The 22,263-nt window shown below is 49.1% G+C and overlaps 1 protein-coding gene across 1 annotated transcript in view; it reads left to right on the top strand.

The window, feature by feature from the left end:
- The first annotated feature begins 8,424 nt into the window (after positions 1-8,424).
- The window catches only part of kcnb1 (potassium voltage-gated channel, Shab-related subfamily, member 1), a 92,966-nt gene continuing 79,127 nt past the window's right edge, over positions 8,425-22,263 (top strand). Inside the window, exon 1 of the mRNA XM_060919420.1 lies at positions 8,425-9,070. Within this exon, the coding sequence (XP_060775403.1) occupies positions 8,495-9,070 (576 nt within the window). The 5' untranslated portion in view covers positions 8,425-8,494. The remainder of the gene's footprint in view (positions 9,071-22,263) is intronic.

Below are 22,263 nucleotides of genomic sequence, written 5' to 3'. Positions count from 1 at the left end.
TTTGAAATGTGTTGCTGTCATGAAATTTCTAATGAGCCAATATTTGACATGAAATTTCAAAATGTCTCACTTTCGGCATTTGATATGGTGTCTATTGTGGCAGTGGGGGCATGGTCAAGTGCCGGTCTGTGACAGGAGGGCGGAGTCAGGGAAGGTAAGTGGCAGAATCACTACACCTGATGTCAATTAACCTGTGTTTGTGTGTCTTCCCAGTGACCGCGCCCTATTTAAAGAGGGAGAGCAGAGAACAGAGGAGAGCTCATCCCCGAACAAGATGCCAGTCATGTGTGTGTGTTTAGTGGGAAAAGTTGTTAGACTGAAAAGTATAGCAATAAACGCTTTTGGTGAACCTGATCTCTGTCCTGCCATCCTCTGTGCTCCACCCACCAACACTGAACCGCTACAGTGGTGCTGAAACCCGGGAGTGGAGCACCAATGCCAAACCGCCCCATGGAGTCTTCCCCATTCGCCGACTTGGTCCACGCCCTCACCACAGCCCAGCAAAGCCAGCACCAGGTGCTAGTCACGCTCCGTAAGGAGCAGGAGCAGCGCTTCGAGGCCCTGGTGTTGGCCCAGCAAGAGGACCGACAGGCGTTCCGGCACCTCCTCGCGTCGGCGGGGACAACCGACGCTTCCACCACGGGCCCGTCCTCCCTCACCCTGACAAAGATGGGCCCGCAGGATGACCCCGAGGCTTTCATCACACTCTTTGAGCAAGTCGCGGAGACCTCGGGGTGGCCAATGGACCAGCGCGCGGCGCGCCTCCTCCCCCTGCTAACGGGAGAGGCACAGCTGGCCGCGCTACAGCTCCCTGCCGATCGCCGGCTGGCCTACACGGACCTTCGCCGGGCCATCCTCCACCGTGTGGGGCGCACACCCGAACAGCAGTGCCAGCGCTTCCGCGCTCTGCGCTTGGAGGAAGTCGGCCGGCCGTTTGTGTTTGGCCAGCAACTCCAGGACACCTGCTGGTGGTGGCTGAGGGCCAACAACCGCGACGCCGAGGGGATCATCGATCAAGTGGTGCTGGAGCAGTTCATCGCGCGCTTGCCGACAGGAACCGCGGAGTGGGTCCAGTGCCACCGCCCGGCGTTGCTGGATCAGGCCATCGAGCTGGCAGAGGACCATTTGGCGGCTGTTCCGGCAGCAGGACAGCAGACCGCCTCTTCTCTTCTCTCCTCTCCTCTTCTCTCTCTCCCCCTCCTCCTGTTTCCTGTCCTCGCCCCATTCCCCCACCGCGGGGGCGGGGGCCGGCACCACCCCAGCTGGCCCGCCGCACCCGTGGTGCCCTCCCGTTTCTCCCTTCTGTGTCTGTCTCTCCCCCCCTCAGGTGAGTGAGCCCCAGAACACTGGGGCAGAGAGGAAGCCCGGGCCGGTTTGCTGGCGCTGCGGGGAACCGGGCCACCTCCAACAGCAGTGCATGGCAATGGAGGTGGGCGTGGTGGTTCAGATCCCCGACACGCCAGAAGCTGCCCTCGATCGAGCCGGAGCGTATCGCATACCGGTGAGTATCCAAGGGGATACATATCAGGCGTTGGTGGATTCTGGTTGTAATCAGACCTCAATTCACCAAAGCCTGGTGCAAAATGAGGCATTGGGGGGAGCACAGGGGGTGAAGGTGTTGTGTGTGCACGGGGACGTTCACAGCTACCCTTTGGTGTCAGTCCACATTTTTTTCCAGGGGAAAAATTTATAGTGAACGCGGCGGTTAATCCTCGCCTTACCCACTCTTTAATTTTGGGGACTGATTGGCCAGGATTTCGGGGTTTAATAACACACTTAGTAGAGAGTGGGTCCTGCCATTTAACAGGGGGAGGTCCCGGTGTCGCTTTGGCGGGAACAGCTGTCACAGAGCCGTCTACGTCATCTCCGCGTCAGAGTGAGGAGCCGCCGGCTCCTCCTCTCTCTATTGGGGAATCCCTCGCAGATTTCCCATTAAAGCAGTCGCGAGACGAGACTCTGCGACATGCGTTTGACCAAGTGAGAGTAATCGATGGTCAAACGCTCCAGCCGAACGCTACCCCGTCCTTCCCCTACTTTGCAATTATGAAGGATAGATTATACCGAGTGATGCAGGACACTCAGACAAAAGAGCGAGTCACACAACTTTTAATTCCAAAGAGCCGCCGGGAATTGGTATTCCAGGCGGCTCACTTTAATCCCATGGCTGGACACCTAGGGCAGGACAAGACACTAGCCCGAATAATGGCCCAATTCTATTGGCCGGGAATTCACGGTGCCGTTCGTAGGTGGTGTACGGCGTGCCGCGAATGCCAATTAGTAAATCCAGCAGCCATTCTGAAAGTGCCTTTGCGCCCTCTACCTTTAATCAAGACCCCGTTTGAAAGAGTTGGGATGGATCTCGTCGGGCCATTAGATCGGTCAGCACGAGGGTACCGCTTTATATTAGTTCTGGTGGACTATGCAACGCGATACCCGGAAGCAGTGCCTCTCTGCAATATCTCAGCACGCAGTATTGCGGAGGCGCTCTTCCGCGTTATCTCCCGAGTTGGAATCCCGAAAGAGATTCTGACTGATCAAGGCACCAAGTTTATGTCACGGACACTGCGTGAACTTTATGGGTTATTGGGGATTAAGCCGATCCGCACCAGTGTGTATCACCCACAAACGGATGGTTTAGTTGAACGGTTCAACCACATCCTCAAGAATATCATTAAAAAATTTGTAAGTGAGGATGCACGTAATTGGGATAAGTGGCTCGAGCCCTTGTGGTTTTCAGTGCGAGAGGTCCCCCAAGCCTCCACAGGGTTCTCCCCATTCGAATTATTATATGGGCGTAAGCCGCGCGGCATTCTAGACGTGCTGTGGGAAAATTGGGAGGAGGGACCTTTACAAAGTAAGAACAAAATTCAATACATTATGGACCTGCGCACAAAACTCCACACGCTCACCCACCTAACCCAGGAGAATTTGCGGCAGGCCCAGGAATGGCAAACCCGCCTGTACAACAAGGGTATGCGCCTTAGGGAGTTCACACCGGGAGATAAGGTACTCATACTGTTGCCCATGTCGAACTCCAAATTAATCGCCAAGTGGCAAGGACCCTTTGAGGTCACACGGCGAGTCGGGGACGTCAACTATGAGGTGAGGCGAACGGACAGGGGTGGGGCGCCACAGATTTACCACCTCAATCTGCTTAAACTCTGGAATGAGGAGGTCCCCATGGCGTTGGTGTCGGTGGTTCCGGAGAAGGCGGAGCTGGGGCCGGAGATTCAAAAAGGGGCATTGGCATCACGTACCTCTCCAGTCCCCTGTGGAGACCACCTCTCCCCGACCCAACTCATGGAGGTCGCCCAGTTGCAGACCAAGTTTTCAGATGTGTTCTCGCCCCTGCCCGGTCGCACTAACCTCATAGAGCACCACATAGAGATGCCCCCGGGGGTGGTAGTGTGTAGCCGCCCTTACAGGCTACCCGAACACAAAAAAAAGGTGGTTCGGGAAGAACTTGAGACCATGCTCGAAATGGGCATCGTCGAGGAGTCCCACAGTGACTGGAGCAGCCCGGTGGTCTTGGTACCCAAGGCCGACGGGTCGGTCCGGTTCTGTGTGGACTATAGAAAAGTCAACACGGTGTCTAAATTTGACGCGTACCCAATGCCTCGTATTGATGAGTTGCTCGATCGACTCGGCACTGCTTGCTTTTATTTGACACTGGATTTGACGAAGGGATATTGGCAGATCCCCTTGCCTCTGCTATCCCGAGAATAAATGGCCTTTTCCACACCGTTTGGTTTACACCAATTCGTCACACTTCCATTTGGGCTGTTTGGGGCGCCCGCTATGTTTCAGCGGCTGATGGACAGGGTTTTCCGCCCCCACGCCACCTATGCGGCCGCTTATCTCGACGACATCATCGTCTATAGCAATGACTGGCCGAGGCACCTCGAACACCTGAGGGCCGTCCTTAGCTCGCTGAGGCGAGCGGGTCTCACAGCCAACCCGAAGAAGTGTGCGATTGGGCAGGTGGAAGTATGGTATCTGGGCTTCCACTTGGGCAACGGGCAGGTGCGTCCCCAAATTAACAAGACCGCAGCAATTGCGGCCTGCCCGAGGCCCAAGACCAAAAAGGGGGTGAGACAGTTCCTGGGGCTGGCTGGCTATTATCGTAGGTTTATACCTAATTATTCGGATGTCACCAGCCCGCTGACTGATCTCACTAAAAAGGGGGCACCAGATCCGGTCCAGTGGACGGAGCAATGCCAGCGGGCTTTTTCTGAGGTAAAGGCTGCACTGTGTGTGGGGCCACTTTTACACTCCCCTGACTTTTCTCTCCCCTTTATGTTGCAGACCGATGCGTTGGACAGAGGGCTGGGGGCGGTTTTGTCCCAGGAGGTGGAGGGGGAGGACTGCCCCATCTTGTATATCAGCAGGAAGCTGTCGGTGCGTGAGGGTCGCTACAGCACCATAGAGAAAGAGTGTCTGGCCATCAAGTGGGTGGTCCTCGCCCTCCGGTACGACCTGCTGGGGCGCCCTTTCACCCTCTGTTCGGACCACGCGCCCCTCCAGTGGCTCCACCGCATGAAGGATGCCAACGCACGGATCACCCGTTGGTATCTGGCACTCCAACCCTTTAATTTCAAGGTGGTCCACAGGCCGGGGGTGCAGATGGTCGTGGCGGACTTCCTCTCCCGTCAAGGGGGGGGAGTCAGCTGCAGGCCGGATGGCCGCCCGGCCTGAGTCGAGAGGTGGGGGTATATGGCAGCGGGGGCGTGGTCAAGCGCCGGTCTGTGACAGGAGGGCGGAGTCAGGGAAGGTAAGTGGCAGAATCACTACACCTGACGTCAATTAACCTGTGTTTGTGTGTCTTCCCAGTGACTGCGCCCTATTTAAAGAGGGAGAGCAGAGAACAGAGGAGAGCTCATCCCCAAACAAGATGCCAGTCGTGTGTGTGTGTTTAGTGGGAAAAGTTGTTAGACTGAAAAGTATAGCAATAAACGCTTTTGGTGAACCTGATCTCTGTCCTGCCATCCTCTGTGCTCCACCCACCAACACTGAACCGCTACATCTATGTTCTATTGTGAATACAATATCAGTTTTTGAGATTTGTAAATTATTGCATTCCATTTTTATTTACAATTTGTACTTTGTCCCAACTTTTTTGGAATCGGGGTTGTACGACCAAATGGTTTGTTAACCATGATATTACTGTGCCAGCCAATTCACCTGATCTGAACCCCATGGAGAATCTATGGGGTATTGTCAAGAGCAAGGTGAGAAACACCCAAACCGAAAATACAAACAAGCTGAATGTTGCTATCAAAGCAAGCTGGGCTTCAATAACACCTCAGGAGTACCAAAGGCTGATCGCCTCCATGCCATGCCCCACTGATGCAGTAATTTGTGGTAAAGGAGCCCCAACCAAGTATTGAGTGCATAAATTAACATACTTTTCAGACGGTGAACATTTCTGTATTGTAAATCCTTTTTTTGATTGAGCTTGAGAAATATTCTAATAATTTGAGATACTGGATTTCTGATTTTCATGAGCTATAAGCCATAATCATCAAAATTAAAACAAAAAAAGGCTTGAAATATTTCACTTTGTGTGTAATGAATTTAGAATATATGAAAGTTTACCTTTTTAAATTAAATTACAAAAACAAAATGAACTTTTTCACAATATTCTAATTATTTGAGATGCACTAGTATATCATTTGACACTTGAGTTTTTACCTCAGCTGATAATTTTCTGACAGCTTTTGGAATCTCATCTCATTATCTCTAGCCGCTTTATCCTGTTCTATAGGGTTGCAGGCAAGCTGGAGCCTATCCCAGCTGACTACGGGCGAAAGGCGGGGTACACCCTGGACAAGTCACCAGGTCATCACAGGGCTGACACATAGACACAGACAACCATTCACACTCACATTCACACCTACGGTCAATTTAGAGCCACCTAACCTAACCTGCATGTCTTTGGATTGTGGGGGAAACCGGAGCACCCGGAGGAAACCCACGCGGACACGGGGAGAACATGCAAACTCCACACAGAAAGGCCCTCGCCGGCCACGGGGCTCAAACCCAGACCTTCTTGCTGTGAGGCGACAGTGCTAACCACTACACCACTGTGCCACCAGCTTTTGGAATGTGAGGCAAAATATTACAAAAAAGTGTTTTGATCTGGGGTGGCACGGTGGTGTAGTGGTTAGCATTGGCACCTCACAGCAAGAACTGGCACCTCCTGGGTTTGAGCCCAGTGGCTGGCGAGGACCTTTCTGTGTAGAGTTTGCATGTTCTCCTCGTGTCTGCATGGGTTTCCTCCAGGTGCTCCAGTTTCCCCCACAGTCCAAAGACATGCAGGTTAGGCTAATTCGTGGCTCTAAATTGACCGTAGGTGTGAATGTGAGTGTGAATGGTTGTTTGTCTCTGTGTCAGCCCTTGTGACTTGTCCAGGGTGTACCCCGCCTCTCACCCATAGTCAATTGGGATAGGCTCCAGCTTGCCTGCGACCCTGTAGAACAGGATAAGCGGCTACAGATAATGGATGAATGTTCTGATCTGAAAATCAACAGACTAACCTTTACATCCTAGTTCAACACTCACAGATGAGCCTGTTTAAGCACATTTGTGTCCTGTGCCAAAAAGACACTACTGTGATGAATGAACACCTACAGAGTGCATGTAAGTCCAGATCGACAAAGATAAACACTGGGGTTGTTTGTGTCTGAATTCAGCACAACAGCATTAATTCACCTCTCGTAGGTGTTCATTTAATAATAGGTTAGTTGCTGAGTAAAATAGTTTATCAACAGTTCTTTCCATCCCAGAAAAGCACAAGCTAAAGATGCTGTTCGCCATTTTGCCCGAGGTCAGTGGGCCGTGGCGCAGGAGGGAGGAAGACGCTGCGCAGGGCACTGAAGGGTTAATCCCAGATCCAGCCTCCGCACACTAAAACCGCTGCCGCCAAATCAGCTACACAGATTTACCGCTAGACTTGTTGATTTATTTCTCTTCCTATGAAAACCGCTGGCGATTTGTAGAGAGCAGCCAAATATGCCCGGACTGGAAGATCGCGGTCCTCCGCATGGGCTTTATTTCATACTGGGAATAAATCAGTGACGCTCCTCCTGTTTTCCTTCTCATTTCCATCGCTTTTCCATCATTCTCAGCCTTCAGCTCCTGAGGTATGCCTTGTGATGACTCTAGCCATTATTATTATTATTGAATGTGCTTTTAGAGGTCACCAAAAAGAGCAATAATCCCCACATATGCACAAATTAAAGCCCTGCTGTTTCCATGTTTGGTATTAGCCTACTTTACTGAGCACATTTGTTTTCATGTGCACTTTGGTTTGGTCGACTTTCTGATTTCTTTCTAAATAATTTCTAAATAATGCTTATTTAAATGAACCAATTAGCAAAGCAAACGCGCATTAAATTTATTAACACTGGATTGCGTGCCTGTTTATTTACGCGACCGAATTTCTTGGTGATGAATTCCACTAAATGTAAGTGTATCGTGGGATTTGCATAGTAGCTCTGTTAAATGATCCCAAAATGAGCGCACTAGTGAGACGCATGTGTGATTTTTTTTTCCAGCTGTTATGATTTCCGACCGATTTTATGTTCTGTATGGATTCCATGTTAGTGGTGCAGCAACTCTTTATATATATATATATATATATATAGGACAACTGAGCAACAGGGCGGCACGGTGGTGTAGTGGTTAGCACTGTCGCCTCACAGTAAGAAGGTTCTGGGTTCGAGCCCAGTGGCTGACACGGGCCTTTCTGTGTGTTCTCACCATAGTCCAAAGATATGCAGGTTAGGTTAACTAGTGGCTCTAAATTGAGTGTGAATGGTTGTGTGTGCCAGCCCTGCAATGAGCTGGTGACTTGTCCAGGGTGTACCCTGCATCTCACCCATGGTCAGCTGGGATAGGCTCCAGCTTGCGACCCCGCACAGGATAAGTGGCTACAGATCAAACAAACAATAGATTGCTTCTGGGATGTTATTTTTTTTCACCCCCTCAAGCATGCTGAAGCAGAAATCCTGCTCTCTCTCTCTCTCTCTCTCTCTCTCTGAACATAGGAATAGCAGGTACAAGACGGTTTGTTTTTGATACTGAAAATCAACACGTGTGTCCTGAGTAAGCTGCATTCTCTAATATATTCCCACAGGTTCTGGTTACTCCAGAATCCTGCGTGTAGTGTAGGTTCTTGAAACCACAGGTTGTACACTACCGCCAGGAATGACAGTGCATGGGTATTTTCAGCATCGCGCCTCATTCATCTCCGTTCAGACGCGTGGTTATGGGTTCTACTCCTGCTATGGGTGAAGTGCATGTGCACTTCTGATTCGTCTGGAAATGTGTTCTTGAATCAGTGCAGCTGCAGGTGTGTACTAACTGTGTGACGTATCTCTCGTTTTCTTTCCAGCGATGGAAGAAAGCGCTTCCGACACCGAGAGGTAACGCAGGTTCTGCGGCCCGCCTGGAGGAAGCCATAGCCTGCAAAACTGCGGCCGGATCGAAAATAATGGAGAGGCCGTCCGCGATTATCAGTAAAACAGGCTCTCGATCGGCGGCCTCTCTACCTCCGGAGCCGGTGGACATCATCCGGAGCATGTCGTGTTACCGGCGTGTGCGTCTGAATGTAGGCGGCCTGCCGCACGAGGTGCTTTGGCGCACGCTGGAGCGCCTGCCGCGTACGCGCCTGGGAAAGCTTCGCGCGTGCACGACACACGAGGCGCTCATGGATATTTGTGACGACTATAACCTGGACGAGAACGAGTACTTCTTTGACCGGCATCCGGGTGCGTTCACGTCCATCCTGAACTTCTACCGCACGGGAAAGTTGCACATGATGGAGGAGATGTGCGCGCTATCGTTCAGCCAGGAGCTGGACTACTGGGGCGTGGATGAGATCTACCTGGAGTCATGCTGCCAGGCGCGCTACCACCAAAAAAAGGAGCAGATGAATGAAGAGCTGCGGCGCGAAGCTGACACACTGAAGGAGCGCGAAGGAGAGGAGTTGGATAACGCGTGCTGCTCGGAGAAACGCAAGAAACTGTGGGACCTGCTGGAGAAGCCCGGCTCTTCTGTAGCAGCCAAGGTAGCTATAGGAGTGGGAACTACCTTGTGTGTGAGAGAGAGAGAGAGAGAGAGAGAGAGACAAGCATGCACATATGCACCCCCTACACACATAATGCAAATACAAAATCATTAATAAAACAAACTACAGACTTTCACAAGGATAAGTTTCTATGGTCATGGGGGTATGGCTATGCATGAATCTCAATGTTTCAGTTATGAGATATAATGCCATACAGTTCATACTGCCCCGCTTCTGCAATGACTAATTATGAGTCTTGATATGAATTGAGGATAATATGTCTTTTCTTTTCTTTCAAAGCACTTGGATTCAATAATGCCATTTTCTAATACCATTAGGCCTGAGTCCCTGTCAAATCATGCTCTCTGCCAAGATAAAATCGCAACGTCCACATATCTGTTGGGAGTTTGGCACATTTATAACCTGGCAATTAGCTTAAAAGGGCAAATAAAAAAGTGCCATTCTCATTACTGCTATTGTAAAGTAAATCACATCAGAGGTAAGCTTTTTGGCAGTGAGATTAACTTATAGTGTATTTGTTGAGAAAATACTGAGCAATATTGAATTAGCATTTCACAGGAACCATCCGACCAGCCTGATGCATTTGTTCACTGGCTCCTTATTTCTTCAGATTTCCTAGCACCTGTGGTCTCTGGGGATCAAGACAGTATGTCCAACATTGCAAAACTTACCTGCTTAAACAGAGGTCATTCAGTTACATACATGTCAAAGGGCATATATATATATATATATATATGAGAGAGAAAGATATTGATTGATTGTGTGTGTGTGTGTGTGTGTGTGGTCAGAAAGATGAAGGAATAGTTCTCTTCTGTGTTAGTGCATTAAACATGATTGCTCTTGCACATTACAGTTGTTGACACTGTTTGCTGTTTAACAATGATGAAATGAACTTCTTTCCATTCCTTTACTAACACTAACCTATCACAATGAGGTTCACCAGGTAGTTTAGTTCTACATCATATGTGCCTATAATAATAATAATAATAATAATAATAAATTATTATTATTATTATTATTATTATTATTATTATGTCTTACTGTGGGTGGAGCTAAGTGTTGGCCACCCAGCTAGTGTAGCTCTGCCCATTAAGCCTTCCCTGGAGAGAAAGCAGCACTGCAGGGTTTTTTTGGTTTCTTTGTTTTTTGTAATGTCTAATAATGTGGAATTTTTCAGTCTAATTTATATTATTACACATTTGGACTGACCTCTTCAATCCACTGGCCATGCTCAATTTATTTAATTTATTTAATGAATTCTGTGAGTGATGGGCTCGCAAGTTTCAGAAACAACACTTCCCTTGCTTTTTGAGATTCTTGCTGGTCCTTCACTTTTGCTTACTTCTTAGCTTACTTCTTAGAAATGACAACACAGTTAGATGCCTTTTTGCCATATCCATGATGTGTGAGTACATGTGACCAACAGTGCAAGTACATTATGATTATTCTGGCTAAAACAGAAAGGTGTCAGCATTAACTTTTTCAGCAGTTTGTGCTACAGTAGCTATTCTGTAGGATTGGACCATATGGGTGAGCTTTCATGCCCCATGTGAATCAGTGAGCCTTTGAGACCCATGACCCTGTCACTGGTTCAACAGTTGTCCTTCCATGGACCACTTTTGGTAGGTACTAACCACTGCATACCAGGAACACCCAACAAGATACACCATTTTGGAGATGCTCAAACCCAGTCATCTCGCCATCACAATTTGGCCCTTGTCAGAATCGCTCAGATCCTTACTTTTGCCCATTTTTCCTGCTTCCAACACATCAACTTCGAGAACTGACTCTTGCTGCCTAATATATCCCACCCCTTGAGAGGTGCCATTGTAATGAGATAATCAATGTTATTCACTTCACCTGTCAGTGGTCAGAATGTTATGGCTGGTCAGTGTAAGTAGTTTATTCAATGATTTGAGTGGAAAATTCTAATTATGTGTAAATTTTGTGCAATTTTTTTTGTGTTAATTTTAAGTAATTTCAACTGTTCTTATAATAAATGACCAAGTATAATATTTTGCTCATTTGTTTAACTGGGTTCTCTTTATCTACTTTTAGGACTTGTGTGAAAATCTGATGATGTTTTAGGTCATATTTATGCAGAAATATAGAACATTCTAAAGGGTTCACAAACTTTTGAGCACCATTGTATGATAAGCAGCAGTTGTTTTTGTTTGTTTGTTTTTGTTTTATTAACTTTGAGAAAGAGAAAAGAGATGCTGGTGAGGGAATAATTCTGGTGTTGATTGCATTAGCATTGTATGTGTTGGTGATAAACCAAGCAAAAAAACAAAACAAAAAAAACAGTATTGAACAATTTAAATTCATTATTTCATCATTTAGGCCAGCTGCTTACAGTCAAACACTAAGAATTAGTTCAACAATGTACAGTATATGCTTGAGTTGGTGAATTACTTACAGTTGTTGTCTGAAGTTTACATACAGCGACATGAATGTCATCTTGGATATGAATGTCATGGCAATAGTTGGGCTTTCAGTAATTTCTCTGAACTGTTCTTTTTCTGTGGCAGAATGTACAGCATACATCTTTAATTAAAAACACTAGAATTTGGTGCACAAGTTTTAACTTTCTTTGGGTTTTCTGAAATCAACACAGGGTCAAAATTATACATACAGGGTCAAAAATATACACACAGCACACCTAATATTTGGGTAAAATGTCTCTTCACAAGATTCACCTTGACCAAACATTTTTGTTTTCCATGAACAAGCTTCTGGCAGAATTCTGGTTGGATATTTCAAAACTCTTCATGGTAGAATTGGTAGAGTTCAATTAATTTTTTTTATTTATTTACTTTTCCTTGGTATGGACTCGACTTATAAGCACAGTCCAGATATTTTCAATACGGTTGAAGTCAGGACTTGTTTTAAGCTTAATGTCAGCCTGCTTTATCCTCCACAACCAGCTCTGATGCATGTTTGGGTTCATTGTCCTGTTGTAAGTCCCAAGTCGTGTTCAAGTTTCTGATGGTTTATGCTGAAGAATTCTGAGGTAGTCCTCCTTCACTATCCCATCCACTTTGTGCAATGAACCAATTCCACTGGCAGCAAAACAGCCCCAGAGCATGATGATCCTACCACCACCAGCTGGTACAGTGTCCCTCTGTACATGGTGGTTATTGTGGCCAAACAACTTAATCTTTGTCTCATCTGACCATACAGCTTTCCTCCAGAAGGCTTGCTCTTTGTCCGTGTGGTCAGCTTCAAACTTTAGTTAAGCTTGATGGTGTCAGTTTTGGAGTAGGGGTTTATTTCTTGGATAGCAGCCTCTTAGTCCATGGTGATCTGAACTGTAGACAGTGATCCATCAGCTTCCAGTTCATGGCAGGGCTGTGCCATGGTGGTTTCCAGGTTGTTCCTGATCATCCAAACCAATTTCCTTTCAGCTGAGGGTGAGAGTTTGGATTTTCTTGAAGCAAAGTGGCTTGGAAAAGTGACTACACCTCACAATAACTTGGATACAATTGTTTGAACTGATCTTGGAATTTGCAGTTGTTTAGAAATGGCTCCAAGAGACATCTCGGAGTTGTGTACATCTGCGATCCTCTTTCTCAGATCTGCACTGAGCTCCTTGGACTTTCCCATCTTACTGTGTGTTGGTCAATCCAATGAGTGCTGTAAACAAACCCTTTTTATGAAGGCACAGAGAAGCTACCAGCTGTAGTCAATCATGATCACTGACAGGAAGTTAAGAGACCTCGGCCTTGGCAAGATAAGAGACATTTCGGACATTTCAGTAACTCTGAATTAATAATCTAAGTGAGTGTATGTAAATTTTTGACCATGTATGTATAATTTTGACCCTGTGTTGATTTCAGAAAACCCAAAGAAAATTAAAGCTTGTGCACCAAATTCTAATGTTTTTTAAATTAAAGATGTATGCTGTACAATCATTCTGCCACAGAAAAGAACAGTTCAAAGAAATTACTGAAAGCCCAAATATTGCCATAACATTTATGTCCAAGATGGCATTCATGTCGCTGTATGTAAACTTCTGACAACAACTGTAAGTAGGTGATTCAACATTGTGAACTTCTGCTGGTGATAGTCACACCAAAGTCCAAGAGTTAAATGAACACCTACAATGTTTATGTGAATCTAAATGGGCCCAAATGGTCACCGTGCTTCAACACTATGGGTGTTCATTCAACACAATAAGAGTTCATTCAACATCGTGCATGCTAATTCAAAACTACAGGTGTTCATTCAAAACTGGTCTTTTTCTGAGCTACAGTAGAGAAATGATCAATACCTGACTATGCTTTTGTTGTTGCTATAACTTCTCTTGGCTCTCAGTGTTTTTTTTTTTCAATTCTCTCTCTGCACTCTGTGTCCCAATCGCCATCATTCCAGTCTTCTGCACTACACCTCCAGCTAAATGTCAGGGAAATGTCACATTAATTATCCTCCATAAGACTTCACGTCCCATTCTGTTTTTTTCCCCTTACCAACTCCTTTCTATCCTGTCCATATTCAGACTGGATCTGTCTACATCTGTCTCAAATCACATTTTGCTGCATGGCTCTACCGCACAATGTGATTACAGCTGACCACCGGCCTATCTCTGCAAATTACTGTCTGCTCATATTTCACCAACGCTCATGTTTTTTTTTTTTCCCTGTGCACTAACATGACAGAGTCTTGACTATTACTGGACACTATTAAAAGTGTTTGCTAGAAAGCAGCAGTTTTGTGTCTTTCATTAAGGCAAATACTGTGGAATAATGTAAGACACCCTATTGCACATGTATTATACATATGAAGGAAAGCACAGTTCTATTTCGCCCCTTCTAACCACCAGGGGTGGCATAATACAACCCCGATTCCAAAAAAGTTGGGACAAAGTACAAATTGTAAATTGTAGGACTCCCTAAGTGTGGGTGGAGCACAGAGGACGGCAGGACAGAGATCAGGTTTACAATTTGGCTTTATTGCCACACTTTTCAGTTTAACAATAATCACTCGTATTTGGGACACACGCAACCGGCGTCTGGTTCAGGGATGAGAGACCCTTCCTCTCTCGCTCTCCCTCCTGATATAGGGCGCGGTCACTGGGAAGACACACAAACACAGGTTAATTGTTCTCAGGTGTCGTGATTCTGCCACTTACCTTCCCTGACTCCGCCCTCCTGTCACAGACCGGCGCTTGACCACGCCCCCGCTGCCACATACCCCCACCGCCCGACTCAGGCCGGGCGGCCGTCCGGCCTGCAGCCGACTCCCCCCCCCCCCCCCCCCCCCCTTGACGGGAGAGGAAGTCCGCCACGACCATCTGCGCCCCCGGCCTGTGGACCACCTTGAAATTAAAGGGTTGGAGCGCCAGATACCAACGGGTGATCCGCGCGTTGGCATCTTTCATGCGGTGGAGCCACTGGAGGGGCGCGTGGTCTGAACAGAGGGTGAAAGGGCGCCCCAGCAGGTAGTACCGGAGGGCAAGAACCGCCCACTTGATGGCCAGACACTCTTTCTCTATGGTGCTGTAGCGCCCCTCACGCACCGACAACTTCCTGCTGATATACAGGACAGGGCAGTCCTCCCCCTCCACCTCCTGGGACAAAACCGCCCCCAGCCCTCTGTCCGACGCATCGGTCTGCAACATAAAGGGGAGAGAAAAGTCAGGGGAGTGTAGAAGTGGCCCCCCACACAGTGCAGCCTTTACCTCTGAGAAAGCCCGCTGGCACTGCTCCGTCCACTGGACCGGATCTGGTGCCCCCTTTTTAGTGAGATCAGTCAGCGGGCTGGTGACGTCCGAATAATTAGGTATAAACCTACGATAATAGCCAGCCAGCCCCAGGAACTGTCTCACCCCCTTTTTGGTCTTGGGCCTCGGGCAGGCCGCAATTGCTGCCGTCTTATTAATTTGGGGACACGCCTGCCCGTTGCCCAAGTGGAAGCCCAGATACCGTACTTCCACCCGCCCAATCGCACACTTCTTTGGGTTGGCTGTGAGCCCCGCTCGCCTCAGCGACCTAAGGACGGCCCTCAGGTGTTCGAGGTGCCGCTGCCAGTCATTGCTATAGATGATTATGTCATCTAAATACGCTGCCGCATACGTGGCGTGAGGGCAGAGGACTCTGTCCATCAGCCGCTGAAACGTCGCGGGCGCCCCAAACAGCCCAAACGGAAGGGTGACGAATTGGTGTAAACCAAACGGTGTGGAAAAGGCCGTTTTTTCTCGGGATAGTGGAGTCAAGGGGATCTGCCAATATCCCTTCGTCAAATCCAGTTTCGAATAAAAGCGAGCAGTGCAGAGTCGATCGAGCAACTCATCAATACGAGGCATTGGGTACGCGTCGAATTTAGACACCGCGTTGACTTTTCTATAGTCCACACAGAACCGGACCGACCCGTCGGCCTTGGGTACCAAGACCACCGGGCTGCTCCAGTCACTGTGGGACTCCTCGATGATGCCCATTTCGAGCATGGTCTCAAGTTCTTCCCGAACCACCTTTTTTTTGTGTTCGGGTAGCCTGTAAGGGCGGCTACGCACTACCACCCCAGGGGGCGTCTCTATGTGGTGCTCTATGAGGTTAGTGTGACCGGGCAGGGGCGAGAACACATCCGAAAACTCGGTCTGCAACTGGGCGACCTCCGTGATTTGGGTCGGGGAGAGGTGGTCTCCACAGGGGACCGGAGAGGTACATGATGCCAATGTTCCTTTTTGAAACTCCGGCCCCAGCTCCGCCTTCTCCGGAACTACCGACACCAACGCCACGGGAACCTCCTCGTTCCAGAGTTTAAGCAGATTGAGGTGGTAAATCTGTGGCGCCCCACCCCTGTCCGTTCGCCTCACCTCATAGTCGACATCCCCGACTCGCCGTGTGACCTCAAAGGGTCCTTGCCACTTGGCGATCAATTTGGAGCTTGACGTGGGCAACAGTACGAGTACCTTATCTCCCGGAGTGAACTCTCTAAGGCGCGTACCCTTGTTGTACAGGCGGGCTTGCCGTTCCTGGGCCTGCCGCAAATTCTCCTGAGTTAGGTGGGTGAGCGTGTGGAGTTTTGCGCGCAGATCCATAACGTACTGAATTTCATTCTTACTTTGTGAAGGTCCCTCCTCCCAATTTTCCCGCAGCACGTCCAGGATGCCGCGCGGCTTACACCCATATAATAATTCGAACGGGGAGAACCCCGTGGAGGCTTGGGGGACCTCTCGCACTGAGAACAGCAAGGGTTCGAGCCACTTATCCCAATTACGTGCGTCCTCACTTACGAATTTCTTAATAATATTTTTGAGGCTGCGGTTGAATCGTTCTACTAAACCGTCCGTTTGTGGGTGATACACGCTGGTGCGGATCGGCTTAATCCCTAATAACCCATACAGTTCGCGCAGTGTTCGTGACATAAATGTAGTGCCTTGATCAGTCAGAATCTCTTTCGGGATTCCAACTCGGGAGATGACACGGAAGAGTGCCTCTGCAATACTGCGTGCTGAGATATTGCGCAGAGGCACGGCTTCCGGGTATCGCGTTGCATAGTCCACCAGAACTAATATAAAGCGGTACCCTCGTGCTGACCGATCTAATGGCCCGACGAGATCCATCCCAATTCTCTCAAACGGGGTCTCGATTAACGGTAGAGGGCGCAAAGGCGCTTTTGGAATGGCCGCTGGGTTTACTAACTGGTATTCGCGGCATGCTGTACACCACCTACGGACATCGCCGCGAATCCCCCGCCAATAGAATCGGGCCATTATTCGGGCTAGTGTTTTATCCTGCCCCAAGTGTCCAGCCATGGGATTAAAGTGAGCCGCCTGGAATACCAATTCCCGGCGGCTTTTCGGAATTAAAAGCTGCGTGACTCGCTCTTTAGTTTGAGTGTCCTGCGTCACTCGGTATAATCTATCCTTCATAATCGCGAAGTAGGGGAAGGACGGGGTGGCGTTCGGCTGGAGCGTTTGACCATCGATTACTCTCACTTGGTCAAACGCATGCCGCAGAGTCTCGTCTCGCGCCTGCTCTAATGGGAAATCCGCAAGGCATTCCCCAATAGAGAGAGGAGGAGCCGGCGGCTCCTCACTCTGACGCGGAGATGACGTAGACGGCTCTGTGACAGCTGCTCCCGCCAAAGCGACACCGGGACCTCCCCCTGTCAAATGGCAGGACCCACTCTCGACTAGGCGTGTCATTAAACCCCGAAATCCCGGCCAATCAGTCCCCAAAATTAACGAGTGGGTAAGGCGAGGATTAACCACCGCCTTCACTATAAATTTTTCCCCTCTGAAAATAATGTGGACCGACACCAAAGGGTAGCTGTGAACATCCCCGTGCACGAATTGAGGTCTGATTACAACCAGAATCCACCAACGCCTGATATGTAGCCCCTTGGATACTCACCGGTATGCGATACGCTCCGGCCCGATCGAGGGTGGCCTCTGGCGCGTCGGGGATCCGAACCACCGCGCCCACTTCCATTGCTGTGCACTGCTGTTGAAGGTGGCCCGGCTCCCCGCAGCGCCAGCAAACCGGCCCGGGCTTTCCCTCTGCACCGGTGATCTGGGGCTCACTCACCTGAGGTGGGGGAGAGACAGACACAGAAGGGAGAAATGGGAGGGCACCGCGGGTGCAGCGGGCCGGCTGGGGTGGTGCCGGCCCCCGCCTCCGCGGTGGGGGAATGGGGCGAGGACGGGACACAGGAGGAGAGGGGGAGAGAGAGAGAGAGAGAAGAGGAGAGAAGAGACGATGCCATCTGCTGTCCTGCCGCCGGGACAGCCGCCAGATGATCCTCCGCCAGCTCGACTGCCTGATCCAGCGACGCCGGGCGGTGGCACTGGACCCACTCCGCAGTTCCGGCTGGTAAGCAGGCGATGAACTGTTCCAGTACCACCTGGTCGACGATTCCCTCGGCGTCGCGATTGTTGGCCCTCAGCCACCGCCAGCAGGCGTCCCGGAGCTGCTGGCCGAACGCGAATGGCCGGCCGACTTCCTCCAGTCGCAGCGCGCGGAAGCGCTGGTGCTGTTGCTCCGGTGTGCGCCCCACGCGCTGGAGGACGGCCCGGCGGAGGTCCGCGTTGGCCAGCCGGCGATCGGCGGGGAGCTGTAGCGTGGCCAGCTGTGCCTCTCCCGTAAGCAGGGGGAGGAGGCGCGCCGCGCGCTGCTCCATCGGCCACCCCGAGGCTTCGGCGACCTGTTCAAACAACGTGATGAACGCCTCGGGGTCGTCCTTCGGGCCCATCTTGGTGACAAAGAGGGGGGACGGGCCCGCGGCCGGAGCGCTGGTGGACCCCGCCGACGCGAGGAGATGCTGGAACGCCTCGCGATCTTCCTGCTGGGCCAGCACCAGGGCTTCAAAGCGCCGCTCCTGCTCCTTTCGGAGCGTGACGAGTGCCTGGTGCTGGCTTTGCTGAGCCGTGGCGAGGGCGTGGACCAGATCGGCGAACGGGAAGGATTCCATGGGGCTGCTGGTTTGGTGCTCCACTGTCCCGGGTTTCGGCACCACTGTAGGACTCCCTAAGTGTGGGTGGAGCACAGAGGACGGCAGGACAGAGATCAGGTTTACAATTTGGCTTTATTGCCACACTTTTCAGTTTAACAATAATCACTCGTATTTGGGACACACGCAACCGGCGTCTGGTTCAGGGATGAGAGACCCTTCCTCTCCCGCTCTCCCTCCTGATATAGGGCGCGGTCACTGGGAAGACACACAAACACAGGTTAATTGTTCTCAGGTGTTGTGATTCTGCCACTTACCTTCCCTGACTCCGCCCTCCTGTCACAGACCAGCGCTTGACCACGCCCCCGCTGCCACATAAATAAAAACGGAATGCAATAATTTACAAATCTCAAAAACTGATATTGTATTCACAATAGAACATAGACAACATATCAAATGTCGAAAGTGAGACATTTTGAAATTTCATGCCAAATATTGGCTCATTTGAAATTTCATGACAGCAACACATCTCAAAAAAGTTGGGACAGGGGCAATAAGAGGCTGGAAAAGTTAAAGGCACAAAAAAGGAACAGCTGGAGGACCAAATTGCAACTCATTAGGTCAATTGGCAATAGGTCATTAACATGACTGGGTATAAAAAGAGCATCTTGGCGTGGCAGCGGCTCTCAGAAGTGAAGATGGGAAGAGGATCACCAATCCCCCTAATTCTGCGCCGACAAATAGTGGAGCAATATCAGAAAGGAGTTCGACAGTGTAAAAGTGCAAAGAGTTTGAACATATCATGATCTACAGTGCATAATATCATCAAAAGATTCAGAGAATCTGGAAGAATCTCTGTGCGTAAGGGTCAAGGCCGGAAAACCATACTGGATGCCCGTGATCTTCGGGCCCTTAGACGGCACTGCATCACATACAGGCATGCTTCTGTACTGAAAATCACAAAATGGGCTCAGGAGTATTTCCAGAGAACATTATCTGTGAACACAATTCACCGTGCCATCCGCCGTTGCCAGCTAAAACTCTATAGTTCAAAGAAGAAGCCGTATGTAAACATGATCCAGAAGCGGAGACGTCTTCTCTGGGCCAAGGCTCATTTAAAATGGACTGTGGCAAAGTGGAAAACTGTTCTGTGGTCAGACGAATCAAAATTTGAAGTTCTTTATGGAAATCAGGGACGCCGTGTCATTCGGACTAAAGAGGAGAAGGACGACCCAAGTTGTTATCAGCGCTCAGTTCAGAAACCTGCATCTCTGATGGTATGGGGTTGCATTAGTGCATGTGGTATGGGCAGCTTACACATCTGGAAAGACACCATCAATGCTGAAAGGTATATCCAGGTTCTAGAGCAATATATGCTCCCATCCAGACAACGTGTCTTTCAGGGAAGACCTTGCATTTTCCAACATGACAATGCCAAACCACATACTGCATCAATTACAGCATCATGGCTGTGTAGAAGAAGGGTCCGGGTACTGAACTGGCCAGCCTGCAGTCCAGATCTTTCACCCATAGAAAACATTTGGCGCATCATAAAACGGAAGATACGACAAAAAAAAACCTAAGACAGTTGAGCAACTAGAATCCTACATTAGACAAGAATGGGTTAACATTCCTATCCCTAAACTTGAGCAACTTGTCTCCTCAGTCCCCAGACGTTTACAGACTGTTGTAAAGAGAAAAGGGGATGTCTCACAGTGGTAAACATGGCCTTGTCCCAACTTTTTTGAGATGTGTTGTTGTCATGAAATTTAAAATCACCTAATTTTTCTCTTTAAATGATACATTTTCTCAGTTTAAACATTTGATATGTCATCTATGTTCTATTCTGAATAAAATATGGAATTTTGAAACTTCCGCATCATTGCATTCCGTTTTTATTTACAATTTGTACTTTGTCCCAACTTTTTTGGAATCGGGGTTGTATTTGACAAAAAGGTATGTGAACAACCACACCCATATGTGCTTGTTGAACGTCCCATTACAGAGTTTGTCTCCCCCCACCCCTCCTGTTATAATAACCTCTACTCTTCTGGGAAGGCTTTTGCTAGATTTTGGAGGGTGGCTGTGGAGAGTCGCACATTCAGCCACAAGAGCATTAATAAGGTCAGGTACTGATGTCAGATAAGGAGGCCTGGAGTGCAGTTTGCATTCCAGTTCATCATACATGTTCAGTGGGGCTGAGGTCAAGGCTCTGTGCAGGCCACTCAAGTTCTTCCACACCAAAATTGATAAACCAAATCTTTATGGGTCTTTCATTGAGCACAATAGCATTGTCATGTTGGCACATATTAGAACTCTTAGTTCCAGTAAAGGGGAAATCTTAATGGTACAGCATACAAAGACTTTCTATACAATTCTGTGCTTCAAACTTTGTGGCAACAGTTTGAGGAAGACCCACATATGGGCTTGATGGTCAGGTGTCCACATACTTTTGGCTACACAGAGTGTACTGTATGTCACGAGAACCTATTTTGAGTACTTACTGGATAGGTGTTTGAAGATGACTACAGTTCAGTATAAGTAGCAGCATGGGACATGCCCTGGGCATAATAAAGCTCCCAGAGATTTACCATGAACAGTGCTGTGAGGCAATGACTGCCTGAAACAAGGTTCGTATTTTGGGAATCAAACTGTGTGGCAGATCTAGTCTATAAGGTGGAATGAAGGCCTTACTTGAGTATCTCACAGTCACAAATATGACCTATATGCTGAATTCTGTGCAATATGAAGTGTGTCAGTGGTTGAGACAGAAAGGTATACAGTAAATGTCAGGGTCAGTCAGGGACCAGTACATCTTGTCCCAGCAGGGTGCCTGGCTGCAATAGGAAGAACCACAATTCATAACAAGTTAACTTAAGCAAAAAAAAGTCCACTTGCGCTTGCCAAACTTTCACATCAGATACACTACTTGTCTCACTTGGTGTAGGTATCAGGTTTCAGGCACGTGCAGTGTTGAAACTTCACTATTGTACAGTACCAGTAGCTAAATCACTGACACCAAGTCTAATGGCCCTTTTCCACTACCCTTTTTCAGCTCACTTCAGCTCGCTTCAGCTCACTTCAGCCCGACACGGCTCGCGTTTCGACTACCAAAAAACAGCACGACTCAGCTCGCTTCAGCCCTGCTTAGCCCCTAAAACTCGCACCGTTTTGGAGTAGGGCTGAAGCGAGCCAAACCGTGCCGAGTGAGGCTGGGGGCGTGAGCAGACACTCCCTTGTGCACTGATTGGTGAGGAGGAGTGTCCTCACATGCCCACACACGCCCCGCGAGCACGCTGGGATCTGTAAACACCGTAAACCCGGAAGGAGAAGAATTACGAATTACGAGAATTATGAAGCCTTATGCGCCTCGCCTCATCTATACGCTCTTGCCAGTATCTGTTGGCGTTGTCGGTGACAACAAGCCACAGCACCAAGACCAGCAACACTAACGACTCCATGTCCTCCATGTTTATTGTTTACTATTCGGGTTGTGAGACTACCGCTTAAAAGCTCACTGATGTCACTGTTTGCGCTGCTTAACGACATCACGTGACGTCCACCCACTTTCGCTAACTCCACCCAATGTGTCCACCCACTTCCAGCCAGCACGGTTCAGCGCGGTTGTAGTCGAAATGCAACTCCAACAGCCCCGCTCAGCTCGACTCAGCACGGCACGGCTCAGCCCGACTCAGCCGCGTTTGTAGTGGAAAAGCGGCATAACTGTGGATGGGCCCACCTGGAGAGCTTCTCTGCAAGATGAATAGAGCCATTCAACC

Source organism: Neoarius graeffei, chromosome 4 (assembly GCF_027579695.1).
Source record: "Neoarius graeffei isolate fNeoGra1 chromosome 4, fNeoGra1.pri, whole genome shotgun sequence".
In the NCBI taxonomy this organism is placed as follows: Eukaryota; Metazoa; Chordata; class Actinopteri; order Siluriformes; family Ariidae; genus Neoarius; species Neoarius graeffei.
The sequence above is the reverse complement of the archived record's forward strand: the minus strand, read 5'-3'. Positions and strand labels throughout refer to the sequence as shown.